General features: G+C 37.2%; 1 protein-coding gene across 1 annotated transcript in view; it reads left to right on the forward strand.

Annotated features, from left to right (window-relative positions):
* The window catches only part of VPS41 (VPS41 subunit of HOPS complex), a 185,044-nt gene that overhangs the window by 87,042 nt on the left and 81,590 nt on the right, over positions 1 to 16,412 (forward strand). Inside the window, exons 6-7 of the mRNA XM_007981558.3 lie at positions 3,297 to 3,359; positions 6,633 to 6,698. Coding sequence (XP_007979749.2) covers positions 3,297 to 3,359; positions 6,633 to 6,698 — 129 coding nt within the window. The remainder of the gene's footprint in view (positions 1 to 3,296; positions 3,360 to 6,632; positions 6,699 to 16,412) is intronic.

Raw genomic sequence — 16,412 nt, forward strand, 5'->3', positions numbered from 1 at the left:
TGTAAAAAAAAATCTTTCTTTTTTGCAAGTTTCAGTTTATCCTATATAAAGATAACATGTAGAAGAATAGGATTTAGAATGCCTGGGTTCTGGTTCTAACTCTTCTGCTTATGATTTTTGTGACCTTAGGCAAGTCATTTTTCTACAGAATCATCTGTTCAACAGGCATAATGATGTTTGCTCTCAGACCTAGCATTTTTGCCATGAGGACCAAATGAGGAACAGCAGAACATTGCCAATTGTGCAGAACTTCAAAAATATCATTTCACCTCACCAGAAAGTTTGATTTTGTTTGTTTGGGGTGGGATTTGGCCATTAGTTTCCAGGGATTTTAACTGTACAAGTGTGTTTGAGAACCACTGAGGTAAAGCATGTTGAAGCATTTAGGGATGTCAGTTAGTAGCAGTAGTGTGAGATTTCACACAAGACCATGCAGTACATGACCTTATTGTACTGAAAAGAAATAGATTATGTTAGGAGAAGTTCAGCGTGCTAGTTGAGCAGTTGTTCATACTGAGGTAGCTTCACCAAGGTGGCCACTTGTTGATTCACTCTGTTAAGATTCACATGATTCAGGAGCCTTCTTCCTTTCACCTAGTTTTCTTAGATTTGTTGGGGTCCATCAAGTTAAACTTCCCCAAGTAAAGTGAAACCCTGAATGCAGTGCTTTCCTTTTCTGCTTCTTACCCATTATTTTATAAGATGTTTGTTATATTATCCTATGCCTATATATTTCCATAAAAGTAATGACTTTATAGCCTCTGAACAATGAGAAGCCAGATGATGGGGGGCATATATGTATTTGCCATGTCAAAAATACATTTCAAGGCTGGCCTCAGGAAAAATGAAATTCCCTCTGTTTTACATTTTATTATCGCTTATTTGTGGGACCCAAATAACAAACTTGACACAAATATATGAAAACAGTAGTTACAATATGAGTGGATGGTCCCAAAAACTTTAATTTTAATGCATGAATCCATCTCCCAAAATTATAACATAAGTGAATTTCCTGCTTGGGACTTGAAAGAATGAACCACTCAGAACTTACCAAGATTAAAATAAGAAGAAATTGAAAGTTTGAATAGCCCTATATTTATTTTTCAAATAGAATTTATAATTGGAAACCTTTTCACAAAGAAACTATCTTAGTCCATTTGTGTTGCCATAACAAAATACCTTAGACTGGGTAGTTTATAAACAACAGAAATTTATTTCTCACAGTTCTGGAGGCTGGGAAGTCTAATTTTAAGGTGCCAGCATTTGGCATCTGGTGAGGGCTGCTCTCCTTGCTTCCAAGATGGCGCCTTATTGTAACTTCACATGGCAGAAGGGATGAATGATGTGTCCTTGTGTGAGAGAAGGCAGAAGAGCAAAAGGGCTAGCTAGTTACCTCAAACTCTAGCTAGTTACCTCAAGCTTTCTTATAAGGGCACTAATCTCACCTGTGAGGGCTCCACCTTCATAACTTAATCACCTACTAAAGGCCCTACTTCTTAATACCATCGCCTTGGAGGTTAGGTTTCAACACAATGAATTTGGGGAGAACACATACATTCAGACCATAGCAAAGCCATAAGACCTAGATGGCACCACCAATGAATTCCCACGAAAGTTATAGAAGAATAATACCACTATACTAGAGACTAGAAAGAGAGTGTGAACATATTCATATGTTGGGAAATAGTTCTCATTGACTCTAGTACTCATGGAATTCTCATGCTGAGAGTATAAATAACCATCACTTTGGAGGTTAGGTTTCAACGTAATGAATTTGGGGGAACACAAACATTCAAACATTCTCATGGTGAGAGTGTAATTAATTTGAAACCACTTTGTGAAATGGTTTGCCTATTAAATGTGAACATGCGCATAAATTATGACTCAACAATTCCATTCTGTTATACACCCTTCATAAATATGTGTATAAGTGCACCAAAAGATTTGCAAAGTGTGTTCTTAGCAGCATTATTCGTGATAGCCACAATCTGGAAACAACTTAAGTGGTAATCAGTGGAAGATGGATATGTGAATTTTGATGTATTCATACATTGAAATAATACACAGCAGTGGCAAAGAACCAACCTCCACTATATGCAACAGTGTGGCTAAATCTCACAAAGAAAATGTTAAATAATGAATGAAATAAATCAGTGAAATAGAATATGATTCCTTACTTATAAAATTCTAACACCAGCACAACTTATCCATGGCAATAGCTTTGAGGGTAGTGATTAGTTGGAGGGTATTATTTACTGGAAAGGGAAACAAAGGAGCTTATTGGCTTCTATTTATTGATCAGAATGATGGTTACAGGGATATGTTTGTGTCGTAAAAATTTGTCAAACTATGAATTTATGATTTGTATTCTTTATAGCATGTGTTTTATATTTCAGTTTTGTTTTTGTTTTGTTGTTGTTAAGTAAAGCACTCAGAAAATATACTAAGTATGAATAAAGTAGCCTGGAAAAACTTTAAGGGAGACACTGATATGCAGGAACTTAAATCTATTTCTGTGTTCTCAGTAGATTCAGCATCAGGTTGTGAGTTAAGTGTGGTTCACCTAATCTCTTACCATATTGATCTACGTGGTTGGTTTATTTTATATATAAGACAAAGACTTAAAAAAAAAAGCTTCCCTTTCCTTTAAGGGATGAAAAAATAGTTCCTTTAGGGATAGCTTATGGAAGTTTATAAAAGAATATTAATAACTTGTTCAAATCTGTTTCATTTTTTTAATGGCATGCATTTAATACAATTTATGGTGATTGAAGGGAACTCTATCCGTGGAATGCTTATAAAAGCTTAATTGCAGCAAAGTACCCTCACCCTGATGGGATATTCTTTTTTCTTTTTTTTGAGATGGAGTCTCGCTCTGTCACCCAGACTGGAGTGCAGTGGCGCGGTCTCGGCTCACTGCAACCTCTGCCTCCCAGGTTCAAGCAATTCTCCTGTCTCAGCTTCCTGAGTAGCTGGGACTACAGATGCACACCGCCATGCCTGGCTACTTTTCATATTTTATTAGAGATGGGGTTTCACCATATTGGTCAGGCTGGTCTTGGAACTCCTGACCTTAGGTGATCCACCTACCTTGGCCTCCCAAAGCGCTGAGATTACAGGCATGAGCCACTGTGCCTGGCCGATGGGATTGTTTTCATTAGATATTTACTAGAGGTCATAGGGCCTTAGAATTATTAAATGTTCTACTTTTCTTATTGATAGTATGTGTTCGTACTGACTCAGTAACCTTCTCTGTTGCTGTCATGGTGAACTGATACAATCCATTTTCTTTGTAGGTGCAGGTGTTTGGACTGTATTCTGGAGAAGAATTTCATGAGACTTTTGACTGTCCCATTAAAGTAAGTATTCAGCAAGTTTTACTTTTTCTAAGGGTTTTCTCAAGTAAGGCGATATGGATTACAGTAATTTGAACATTACCACTTCTGTATTAATTTTGTCAGTAAGTGTCTGTTCAACACTTCAGATGTAGTGGATACTATTTAGACGCTATGAAAGAAGACAGAATGTGTATTTTGTTACTGTGATCTCAGTCTGTCTTCAGGGGTATTTTATTATAGTGAGTGAGATCTCACACACACACACACACACACATGGTCTGTGATAAAAGACTCAAAGAGGTAGAAATAATATTAAGCATTCCAAATCTGAAAGGAATCACTTTTAGCTGTTCTTGTCAGTGATGGCTTCATTGGTGGAGTGATATTTAACTTGGCTTTAATAAATGGAGAGGGACTGATGGGAGAAGCTGGTTTTCCATGTGGAAGAACGACATAATAGAAATGGAGAGGCTAGAAAGTTCAACTTGTGTTCAGGAAATAGCAAGTGGTCCATTTTATTTGGTCTGATTTGACAAGAGAATGTGGAGGAAGATTGGGCTGGCTTTACATTCAGGCTAAAGAATTTGGATTCCATTTGGTAGATAAGGAGAAATTACTGAATATTTAAGAACAAAGTAAATAAACTGAGCTAAGCTTTAAAAAATTAATACGGTGACTGTACACAGTATTGATTGAAGGACAGATAAGAGTCAGGAGGACTAGTTTTAGATAAAAAATATGGTAGTTGAAGTGTCTATTATAGTTGTTGAAGGAAGAGGTCATTTATTTTTTTCACTTGTTTATTCAAACATTTATTGACCAGCAGGTAAAGGAGAGATAGGGTCTGATGTATGTTTTAAAAAGTTGAATTTGCCGAAGTGGAGGGTGATATAAACAGGAGAGTGACTGGGGACAAGAGACAATTTAGAAGCCTAATATAATAATCTAGGCAGGGCATTACATGATCTCAATGAAAAGAGTGATAGTGAGTGTTCAAGATGGAGTGGATGAAATTTATTTGGACAGCCTGTGCTAAATAGACTCAGGGAGCCTAGTGATGGCTTGGATGAGGGTGATGAAAGATGGAAGAGCTCACTGTCAGTTCAGGTTCTCGCCTTGGGATGGGGTGTTGAATGCCATCAGTTGCAGTAGGGTATGTTTGAGTAAGGGCATGGCTAGTTTGGTCTTGAATTTAGGTAAGTGTAGTACATCAGGTGGGGATGTTACAGAGGTTTTGGAAACATGAATATGGGCCTCAGGATGGAGATTGGCCCTTAAACACAAGCATGATAACCGTAGTTGAATAAGGTGAAGCTATTTTAAAAGATATTACCCAATTTCGAGCTGTAGAGTGAGAAGAGAAGAATGATGGTGACATTTTGGAACACTCTAACTTGAAGACTCAGGCTGTGGAAGAAAAAACAGCAAAGGAGTCTAAGAACAAGCAGTTAGAGGGACTGGAATGAATCCCGAATAATGGTATCAGAAAAGCCAGGGGAGAGAGGGTTTCTACGAGGAGGAAGTGGTCAGCAGTATCAAATGCAGTGTGGAGATTAAATAGCAGGAAGGACTCAAACAAGGACATTCTACGTGGTAATTATGAAGTTACTGGTGACCTTGCTGAGGGCTCTTTTCAGAGCAGGAGGGTCACTATACATGAAGGAGTAAATTGGAGGTGAGGAAGTAGAAACAGCCAGTAGAGCCTCTTCTTTCAAGAAATTTGGTAATAAAGAAGAGACATCATCTGGTAGAGAGAGGGGCCATGTCCTGGGAAGGTTTCTGCCAATCATGTTTTGGTTCATGGCAAAAACCAATAAGGAGGAAAAAATTAAAAATAAAAGAGAATGCTTCTTGGAGCAGCACTAAGCAATGAGATCAACAGCTTAGGTAGAGAAGATAATCTTGGAAAAGAGTCCTAGACCCTCTGCCTGTGAAACAGGCATGAAGGAAGTGGACTGAGCCCAACTATTGCAAGTTAGGCAGTGAAGGAGGAGCACTTGTGGGCAATTATCCCAATGGCTTTATTTTCTTACATCTGAAGGGAAAGAAAAGGGTAACATAATGTGATTGAGGAGCAGAGATATTTAGAATCAGTCACAGATCTACAGTTATGCATTACGAGAGAGCTGGGGGAGATTTTAAGAATGTGAAACAATAGAATGTGTGAATCCTTCAATATTGGTATTAAGGATGGATTAGGAAGGTATTGAAGGGAAGAAGGGCTAACCTGGGAGGGAGGAGTGGTTAGAGCAATGAAGGGTCATATGCTAAGCCTTAAACATGACACTGTAGGAAGAGGAATCTATTCCATTGTAGGAAGGAAATATATCAATTAATACAAGCATAAAATATGTTTAATTGAAGGTTTATAGAAGTATAATAGTGTGGGATTTTGTGTGTGTGTTTACCTAAAAAAATATTCTCTATGTTAAATTAGAAAAACACAAAATTAGTTAAGTTGGTGTTTTCATGAGTAGTTTGGGGATAAAGAGAGAAGGAGGTGGAGTCTATGTAAGCTTACAGCCACAACAGATGAGCCCCAAAGATGGAGATGTACTGAGTGGAGCCACCAGGGCTTTTGTTTTCACCCTGTCTCCAAGATGTTAATGATGTTATGTAATCATAAAGCCCTTGCAAATGAAGGAAACAGTAACAAAGGTGGTGGAGCAACCTTAAGAGAAACCTGGGTAGCAAGGGGCTGGGGAAAGATTGGATGAGTGGGAAGCAGATGAGAACCACAGGAACAGGTTGTATGTAAAAAGGTAAGTCCTGAACGGTTAGCTCTTTGGGCCTGTAGCTCTGTTATCTCTCCATTGATGGGGTCTTGGTGTAAGTGGGCTAAATATCTGGGAGGCTGCATTGCTACTTGGTGCCGTCTATCACTGGGAGGCATCTTGGACGATGAGTTAGTTGGCTTCTTTGTTTTTTTGTTTGTTTGTTTTGTTTTCTGTAAATTGTATACAGTTAGAAATAGTTGTGACATCTTGCTGCCTTGACCGACCTCCCTTGCTGCCTCTATACAGGGGACATCCACTCATAGGGGTCCTCAGCCAGAAACTAGAACTGACTTATCCTACTCTTTGAGCTTTGACCTGGCTTCAGAGAAGAAATCTTTTCACACAAGAAGAAAACTCAGATGTCATCAGTTGTTGTAAAATATTTTTTGAATATATTACTTCCTACCAAAGTTTCAGGATAATTTTTAGATCATGCTGCTTGAACTGTATTAGGGGTTTTCGTTCTGTGCTTTAGCCATGACTCCTAAACCAGAGTTGGGTCCTGTTTCTCTTGTAGATTATTGCTGTGCACCCACATTTCGTGAGATCCAGTTGCAAGCAGTTTGTGACTGGAGGGAAGAAGGTAAGTGCTGTGTCTCTACCTTGGTATGTAGCCTTGAGGGCTGTTGTATGTTTACTCTATAATTTATCCTTAATTTAATGTCTGGCTATTCATTAGGAGAAATTCGAGAAAGACAGTTGTAATGAAATCTGATGATCATCATCTCTTGGGGGAGTTGTGGTTTCACTGTTTCTCACTACATTGCTTTTTTTGTTGAGATGGAGTCTCGCTCTGTCGCCCAGGATGGAGTGCAGTGGCGGGATCTTGGCTCACTGCAGCCTCTGCCTCCCAGGTTCAAGTCATTCTCCTGCGTCAGCCTCATGAGTAGCTGGGATTATGGACACCCGCTGTCATGCCTGGATAATTTTTGTATTTTTAGTAGAGATGGGGTTTCGCCATGTCCCTACTAAAGACATGGCCGGGCTGGTCTCGAACTCCTGACCTCAGGTGATCTGCTCTCCTCGGCCTCCCAAAGCGCTGGAATTACAGGTGTGAGCCGCTGCGCCCAGCCTCTCGCTACATTTCTTTGAAGTAGATACAGGACAAGAAAATAAGAGAGCTGTTACATCTAGAGCTTTGAAACATTGCCCCTTCCATTTAAAAATAACAAAAGCACACTTAAACTACCGATTTTTTTTTTCCTATTTTTTTTTTTCCCTTGTAGAAAATCTCTTGAGGGCCTTGATAAACTTTTAGAACAGTTATGGCTACTCTTCACTGACATGTTCATGGCACATTTTATTATCTCAGTGCTATTTTAAAAATAAGAGATTGGGCTGGGCATAATGGTGGCTCACTTCTATGATTCCAACACTTTGGGAGGGCAAGGTGGGAGAATCACTTGAGGCTGGGAGTTTGGAACCAGCCTGAGCAACAGAGTGAGACACCGACTCTACAAAAAAATTAAGAAATTAGCTGCATGTGGTGGTGTGCCTCTAGTCCTAGCTATTCAAAAGGCTGAGGTGGGAGGATCACTTGAACGTAGGAGTTTGAGGCTGCAGTGAGCTATAATTACGCCATTGCACTCCAGCCTGTGTGAAAGAGGGAGACCCTGTCTCTTAAAAAATGTATGGAGAAATAAGAGAGAAAAACTTTCGTATATTAACATTTTTCTGTTTATAGATATAGTAAATTCTCAAATTAAAGAATCGGTCTGCTTATAGAATAAGTCAAATTAGGTTTTTTTTCCTGTTTTATTACCTAGAGATCTTTTAAAGACTATTTTTATAATAAATGCTATCACCATACTGGAATTCCGAATATTATTTACTGTTTGGTTTGGAGCCAGTGAAAAGGAAGTAGTCTGTAGCTATTTCTGTAATAGTAGAGAGGTGTGGAGTAGCTGCTTTGAGACCCAGCTACTAAATGCTTTTAAATGTTTTATACTTATCTGTCATTTTCCCTTGGTTCAGTAGTTAATAGAGTGATAGGACAGGAAAACCTTCTGGTCTTTCCATGACTTGTCGTAATGAGTGGCAGGTTGGTAGATCCTGATTCCATTCCACGACATAAAGCCAAGATCACGCCGGCTCTGATTTCTGCTAGAGAGCCCCTCCGTCCCGCATCTCACAGTCCATTGTTATTCTTAGGCTGTAGTCGCATTCACCTTATGTAAAAATGTCCAGGGGACTAAGTAGTGGGAATTACAGACCTAATCTCACATTCCCTAGCTTAGATCTGCAGCTGATCCACTCCTGAAAAAATAACTACCTTACTTGTCTTTGTCTTTGTCAGCCTCAGGAAAGAGTAGCATTAACATTCCTCTCGAATTTCTTAACTAAACACTTTTTGGGTTAAGAAATTTTGTGTGTGATTGTGTTAGGGTTCTCTAGAGGGACAGAATTAATAGGATATATATATAATTAATAGGATATATATATATATATAAATAGTTTATTAGGGAGTATTAACTCACAAGATCACAAGGTAAGGTCCCACAATAGGCCGTCTCTGCAAGCAGAGGAGCAAGGAAGCCAGTCCAAGTCCCAAGCTGAAGAACTTGGAGTCTGATGTTCAAGGGCAGGAAGCATCCAGCATGGGAGAAAGATGTAGGCTGGGAGGCTAAGCCAGTCTAGTCTTTTCACATTCTTCTGCCTGCTTTTATTCTGGCCATCGTGGCCAGATTAGCTGATTAGGTTAGATTGTGCCCATGCAGATTGAGGGTGGGTCTGCCTCTCCCAGTCCACCAACTCAAATGTTAATCTCCTTTGGGCAACACCCTCCAGACACACCCAGGAGCAATACTTTGCTTCCTTCAATCCAATCAAGTTGATACCATCACAGTGATATAGCATAAGTTCACAAGGCTGAAATTTAAACCCAGGTGTTCTTAGGACTGAAGATCTGGAGGAGAGATTTTGCTTTATTGGTTTGTGTTTTTTTTTTTTTTTTTTTTTTTTTTTTTTTGAGACAGCGTTTCGCTCCGTCGTCCAGGCTACAGTGCGGTGGCGTGATCTTGGCGCACTGCAAGCTCCGCCTACCGGGTTCACACCATTCTCCTGCCTCAGCCTCCCGAGTAGCTGGGACTACAGGCACCCGCTACCACGTGCGGCTAATTTTTTGTATTTTTAGTAGAGACGAGGTTTCACTGTGTTAGCCAGGATGGTCTTGATCTCCTGACCTCGTGATCCACCCACCTCAGCCTCCCAAAGTGCTGGGATTACAGGTGTGAGCCACCGTGCCCGGCCTGTGTTCTTTAATAATCAGTGTATTCGTGAAGTTTAATAATTGCTTTTCTGCTGCAAGGGATACCTGTAGTCTCATCAAGTTTGCCATATTAATTCTGCTGCATGAATGTCTTGTCTCCCTGTAGGATGTCTGGGTGAACTGTGTCAGTAACGTATTCTTCATCCTTTTACTTAGCATATGATATCATTTGCAGACATCCATAGAAATGACAGTGCGCATGCAGCAGTCTGGATCAGAGTCCATTGAATAGATCCGTGGGCAGTGTAGGAACAGCAGCATAATCTAGCATCTAATTATTGGTGAGGTAACATGGGAAGAGCTTGGAATTTATAGAAAGTTGGACATTGTGATAAGCAATAAAATAAGTAGAATTCAAAAAGTGCTGAACAGGCAGAACATCAGGGGTTTGGTTTGTCTCTTTGGTTGTCACTGACTACTTGACAAGCTGTTCTATATTCAGTCTTCTGTGAGAGTAATTTTTTTTTTCCTATTCAGTTCTCCAAAAATGCATCTGTTGACATCTCTTTCCAAGCACACACAAAAATGTTTATGTGTATATAAAATGAGAGTAAAATAAAAACAGTTAAGGTCATCTGGTGAAAAAATTGAATTAAAATTGATTTTGTTATTAACTTACACATTTGGGACTAAAATAATTTAAAAGGAAAAACACACTGAAGAGCTTCGTATATTGTATATAAGGCTTAATATATGGGGCATGAGAAAAGCACATGTATGATATTTTGAAGTGAGGAATCCCGTGATTACCCATGTCAGTGTAAGTAATTGGTATTAAGTCATCTATTTTTGAGATGTTTTAAAATAGCTTTATTGGTACATAATTTGCATACCATGAGGTTCACCAGATGACAGTGTGCTGTTTAATGGTTTTAAATATATTTACAGTGCTTTGCAACCATCAACATAATCTAACTTTAGAACACTTTCATCACCCCAAAAAGAAACCTTATACCCATTAGCAGTCATTCCCCATCTTCCTTCCTCCCCTCCTCTCATCCATAGGCAACCACTAATCTATTTTCTTTCTCTATAAGTTTTCCTATTCTGGTTATTTCATGTAAATGGAATCGTGTAATATATGGCCTTTTTGTCTAGTTTCTTTCCTTATTTTTCTAGGCACGTCAATGTTGTGGCATGTATTCGTATTTCATTCCTTTTTATGTCCAAATAATATTTCATTGTATAGATCTATCATGTTTTATTCATCTGTGTATCACTTGATTGACATTTGGATTGTTTCTACTTTTTGGCTATTATGAATAATGCTGCTATGAACATTTTTGTACGGCTTTTTGTGGCTATGTGTTTTCATTTCTCTTGAGTATGGAATTGTTGAATCATATGGTAACTCTATGTTGGACATTTTGAAGAGTTGCCAAACTGTTTCCCAAAGTGATTGTTCCATTTTACATTCTCATCAGAAATATATGAGGGTTTTAATTGTCTACATTCTCACCAATGTTCATTCTATTTTCTCTTTTTGATTATAATCACTCTGGTGTGTGTTAGTAATACCTCATTGTGGTTTTGACTTGCATCTAATGACTGATGATGTTGACCCTCTTTTCCTGTGCTTATTGGCCATTTGCATATCTTCCTTGGAAAAATGTTTATTCAGATTCTTCGCTCATTTTTTAATTGTTTTTTTTTTATTATAGAGTTGTAAACTTTAAAAAATAAATTCTTGGCAGATATTCCTTATTAGATACATGATTCGCAAATATTTTTTCCCAGCCTATGAGTTGTTGATGGTATCCTTTGAGGCACAGAAGTTTGTAACTTTAATAAAGTCACATTTATCTTAATTTTTTTTGATACTTGTGCTATTGGTGTTGTATCTAAGAGATCATTTTCTGTTGCCTATTCCAAGGTCATGAAGATTAATGCCTGTTTCTTTTAAGACTTTTGTATTTTTTACTCTTAAATTAGGTGTATAACATATTTTGAGTTCATTGTTGTGTATGATGTGAGACAGGAGTCCAAATGTATTCTTTTGCATGTGAATATCCAGTTGACCCAGCATCATTGTTGCAAAGACTATTCCTTTCCCATTGTCTTGGGCCCTTTGTGGAAAATTGGTTAACCATAAATGTTAGGGTTTATTTCTGGACTCTGAATTTTACCAGTCTATATAGCTATCTTTATGCCAGTGTCCCTTTTAGGTTTCAAAGCCACTAATTTTTCTGTAATTAGTTATGGGATGATAGCTGAACTACAGATGCTTCTCAGCTTACAGTTGGGGTTGTCCCAATAAACCTATTGTAAGTTGAAAATATCCTTAAGTCAAAAATGCATTTAATATACCTAACCTACTGAACATCACATCTTAGCCTGGCCTACCTTAATTGTAGTCAGAACACTACAGTTAGGCAAAATCATTTAGCACAAAGCCTATTTTATAATAAAGTATTGAATATATAATGTAATTTATTGAAAGCTGAAAGTGAAAAATGAGTCATTGTATAGGTACCATCATAAAGTTGAAAAATCGTTAAGTCAAATAATCATAAGTCAAAGACTATGTACTCTTAAAACTTTGGTTTGGGGTTCTTTCCCTTTAAAAAGCCATTTTATATATCATCATTCTTTAAGGAAAACCTGTTTTTACTCCCAGTACGATTAAAGCACCCTAAGGTAATACAAACAAGTTATTTCCATTTACTAAAGAAGATATGTATATGAGATCTGTCTATCTATCTATCTAGATGGAGGGGTGTGTGTGTGTATGACAAAACAAGTCTTTTAAAAGTGTGGTAATAGTTTATGATTTAGAATAATTTATTTAAAAAGCCATTATAATTTATTTTACTTATGTTAAAGGCTTTAGAAACACGTAACTGTGTCCACAAATTAATGACTTGTAACATACAAACTTTGATTTATTTGGATCCATTAAATTTTACCATGTAAATATGTATTTAGTAAGTAGTAAAAAGTACCATTTACTTGATAAATTATAATGATCTGTTTGCATATGGTTAAATGGAGATTTTTAAAACATGTATCATCCTGGTGTGATTTGCAGAAATCTCCAGAGAATTTCCTTTTTCTACATGTTGTGTGGTATATACTTGTAAAGATTACTGATGCTACATGCTTTTGACATTAGTGTGTTTTGTTTTGAAATAGATTTATTTAGTTGAGGTATGTTAGGATGTGTTTTTCTAATTTCATTAAGAAATATATCTTTGATGTTAAAAACTAAAGGCATGTAGAAGGTGACATTAAGAAAGGAGGACTCTTGTGAAATGATCACTTTCATTTTGAAAGTGTTTGCAAATTTTTAGGAGGAGCTGCTCTTTTTGTAACTGAGTTTTAGAGGTTTATATCTTTGACAAATGAGATAAACAACTACATTGGCCCAGTAGCTACTCAAATCCTTTCAGCTGCAATTTTAAACTAGCAGCATAAACTAGGCAGAACAATTTTGAAAAGCCCAACATTTAGCAAATGGTTATAACCTTGCAATAATCATATGTCATAGATACCAAGATCCCTCCTCTGTTGAGAACAGGTGGCAGATCACATAGAGGGAAAAGAGAATAAAGACATATATCAGATAACTGGAGGTTATGACTTTCTGCCTTTAAGAAATAATTTAATCTTCAAAAAATTGGAGCAAAGACTAGCCAAATGAAGGTGTAATGTGGAATAAAGACATACTTAACCCTTAAGAACACTGATCTCTAGACTGACAGCCAAATAAAGCCTTGGCATTATATGCCACCTTCTGCAAACAATGGGTTAAAGTGGCACAGAGACTAGAAGAACTAAGTGGAAAAGTAGAGGACCACTATGAGATATTCATGAAGTCGTAAGAAAATTTGAGAGAGATGTCTTTTAATATTTAAGAGTTGTTTAATCTTATTACAATTTTTGATTCCTATAAAAATTATTAAAGTAATTAGAACATACTTTGCAAAATAGTACTGCAGAACATAGCAATGTAGCAGAAGAAAACCTGAAACTATAGTTTGACAGATATTTCCTTTTTAAAGTTCTCCTTCTTAGGTGTTTAGAGATAGCTCCTTATCCACCAGGGACTAGGACTAGGAGGCTATAGTTCTGTTTGGCATAAACTTTTATTTTAGGTTTTCAAGGTATCTTCTTAGTAGTTGAATGCAGTAGCTGGATTTATGGACTCCAGTGCTTGACACATGAGCATAAAAAGCTTATTCCAAATTCTGTTTTCTTTCCATCTTGAGAAAAGAAAGAAAAGAGAAAGCACATGTCTTAAAAGTGCCATTGGAGAGAGCTTTCAAACATGTGAACCAATGAATTTTTTTTTGTAAGTGTAACCTTCTTCTGTAGCAAGAATTCTAATACAGGAGCATGGCAAATGAAGTTTCTATTTTAGAAATAAATCTGCCAAGTGAATCTTTTCTGGAGTTTTTTTTTTTTTTTTTAATTGTCCAGCTTTCCCTCTCAGCAGGTAAACTTTAGCTTCATAGGACCTTTACCTTTGAACTCTGAAATACACTTTATAATAACTGGTTCTACTACTTTGACAAGTCATTAAATTGTCGTGATGCCGTTTGCAGTGGAGTTCACTTTTAGAAATGAGATAGTCAGCTGTTTGGCGTTATGGTGGGATAGAATGAGGGGACCTGGCCACAGGGACAAGTTGCTTTGTAAGCTGGAAAATGTCAGTCAGCAAACAAGGCAAGGACCAGAGTGAATGAAATGAGGAAAATTTGAAATGGCAAATTTTACCTGAAGGACAGAGATGGTAGTGTCAACCAGCTTCTGTAAGCTTCCAGCAGTGATCTGCAAATAATGAATTGGATTTTGAATCCTTTTTCAAAGAGTCAATACGGGAAGCTTTTTATAAAACTAAATATTTTAAAAATTATTATTAAGATTATTTTTAAATTTTATTTCTTTTGCCCTTGTTATCAACATTATTTTTATCTTTTTCTAGCTTAATTGAAGTATAATTGACAAATTAAAATTTCATATATATATATAGTATTTGTGTGTCTTTTTAGTAGAGACTGGGTTTCACTATGTTGGCCAGTCTGGTCTCAAACTCCTGACCTCGTGATCCGCCTGCCTTGGCCTCCCAAAGTGCTAGGTTTACAGGCGTGAGCCACCACGCCCAACCAAATTATAGATATTTAAGTTACAATGATAATTTTATATATACCAAATGTATTTAGTATTTATTGTGAAATGATTGCCATATTTAAGCTAATTAACATTATTAGTTGCCTCACATAGTTACCATTTTTTGTGTGTGACGAGAATACTTACAATCCATCAGTAAATTTTAAGTATTTAATATAGCATTATTGAATATAGTAACCATCGTGTACATTAGATCCCCAGAATTTATTCCTCTTAGAACTGAAAGTCCGTGCCCTTTTGGCCGACATCTCCACATAACTCCCAATCCCCTGGCTACAAATCTTTTTAGAATCTGGATAATCTGGTGAGCCTTTTCTTACCACTGCCATCCCGAAACATGAAATGTAGGGGTGCTTCCTAATGTGTTTGTTCATCTTTGGGTCAGATTGGACCTGGGGTTTTGATGGCTAGAAGGGTTTTGACATTAGCAGTTCCTTTCTGTCTCCTGTCCAGTGTTTGGATCTCTAGGATAATATTTCCACAAGTTGTCAGATGCTTGATTGTAGCCTTCTACCTGAAACTTCCTTCCATATTACTTACCATTGTAGTTTTCAAGTGAATCGTCTGAACATTTTTAAGAATTAAAATTAAGGCTTCCTAATTAATTCACAGTTACACCACAGGCAGCCACCAATCTAATGGTTGCATGTTGAGGCATTGTAAATACATACCTTTATTTCTTCTAGGTACTGTGTTGTAAGTTGTAGTTCCATTCCTAGAAATTTATTTCATGCTGTCATCAATGTACCAAAATTGATTAAAAACCGTTGATTAATAGGAAGTAAAACACAAATGTAACCTTCACAAGCATTTTTTTAGGTATTAAAAATGAAGCAATAAAACAGCTGTATTAAAGTATTTTTTGGTGAGTTTTCCTATGTATGCTAAGCTATCTGAGGCTAAAAATAGAAATATGACACTTAAATAAAAATCATTTTCAGTCTGAAAAACAGGTGTTCTTCATTGCTGATTGCTTTTTTGATGTCAATATGTAGGACTCCTAGAGTATTTGAATGGTATCTACAGTGGTCGGGGTGGGAGAGTTGGGTCCATAGCAACTTCATTTTCCTTTATGATTCCCATTGTCTCATATTCATCAAATGCCTGTTAAAAATATACTTTTTTCTTTAATGAGTTCAGCTAACTTTTTCATACAATATTTCTGTACTGATTGTAGCTTTCCCCTGAACTCGGATGTTAAAACTACCATCTCTCTTCCTGGAGTAGTCAAACCATCTTTTGCTCCTTGCTGATAATACCTTTTGTGTATGGAGAGTCCTGTGCGTATTCTTAAGTATTTTGGGAAATGACCGCAAGTGTCATTGCCAGTTCAGAGATGTTTATTAGATTTTCTTGTGGGATTTAACCTCAGCTGATTCTTTAACACTGAGAGTTTCTCTTTCTCTCTTTTGCTTTAAGATAAGGCTGTATAAAGCAAGGGGTCACAACTGCAGTCATTGTTAGTTGGTGTCACGGTGCAAACTAAATCAGTCATTTCCTAGGAGTATTTGGTTTGAATCTGCTTCCTGAATACAACTTTGTGTCGTGCTTCATGTTAGGTGCCGTGTGTACACAGGATCTTGATTTCAGAAATGGTGGTAGGCTTCTAAAAGCATACAGGTAGGATGGTGTAGGTAGAATATAGTTAATAAGACCATTAGTCAGAAAAGTGGTTTGACAGGAAATGAGTGTGTTTATATGTTCACGTACAACACTATGGGGTAAATTTACAATCCTTTATTTGTCTTTAAGCCTTTTGGATCCCCCTCAGCCTGTACGGTTGTTTGTTTTCCTTTTAATTTTCTAACTCAATTTCAGCCAATTTTCTTGATGTTTGTAACAGTGAAAATTGGTGCAAGCTAACTGTCTAACAATAGTGAATTAGCTGTGTCAGTGTCC

Source organism: Chlorocebus sabaeus, chromosome 21, assembly GCF_047675955.1.
Source record: "Chlorocebus sabaeus isolate Y175 chromosome 21, mChlSab1.0.hap1, whole genome shotgun sequence".
Classification (NCBI taxonomy): Eukaryota; Metazoa; Chordata; class Mammalia; order Primates; family Cercopithecidae; genus Chlorocebus; species Chlorocebus sabaeus.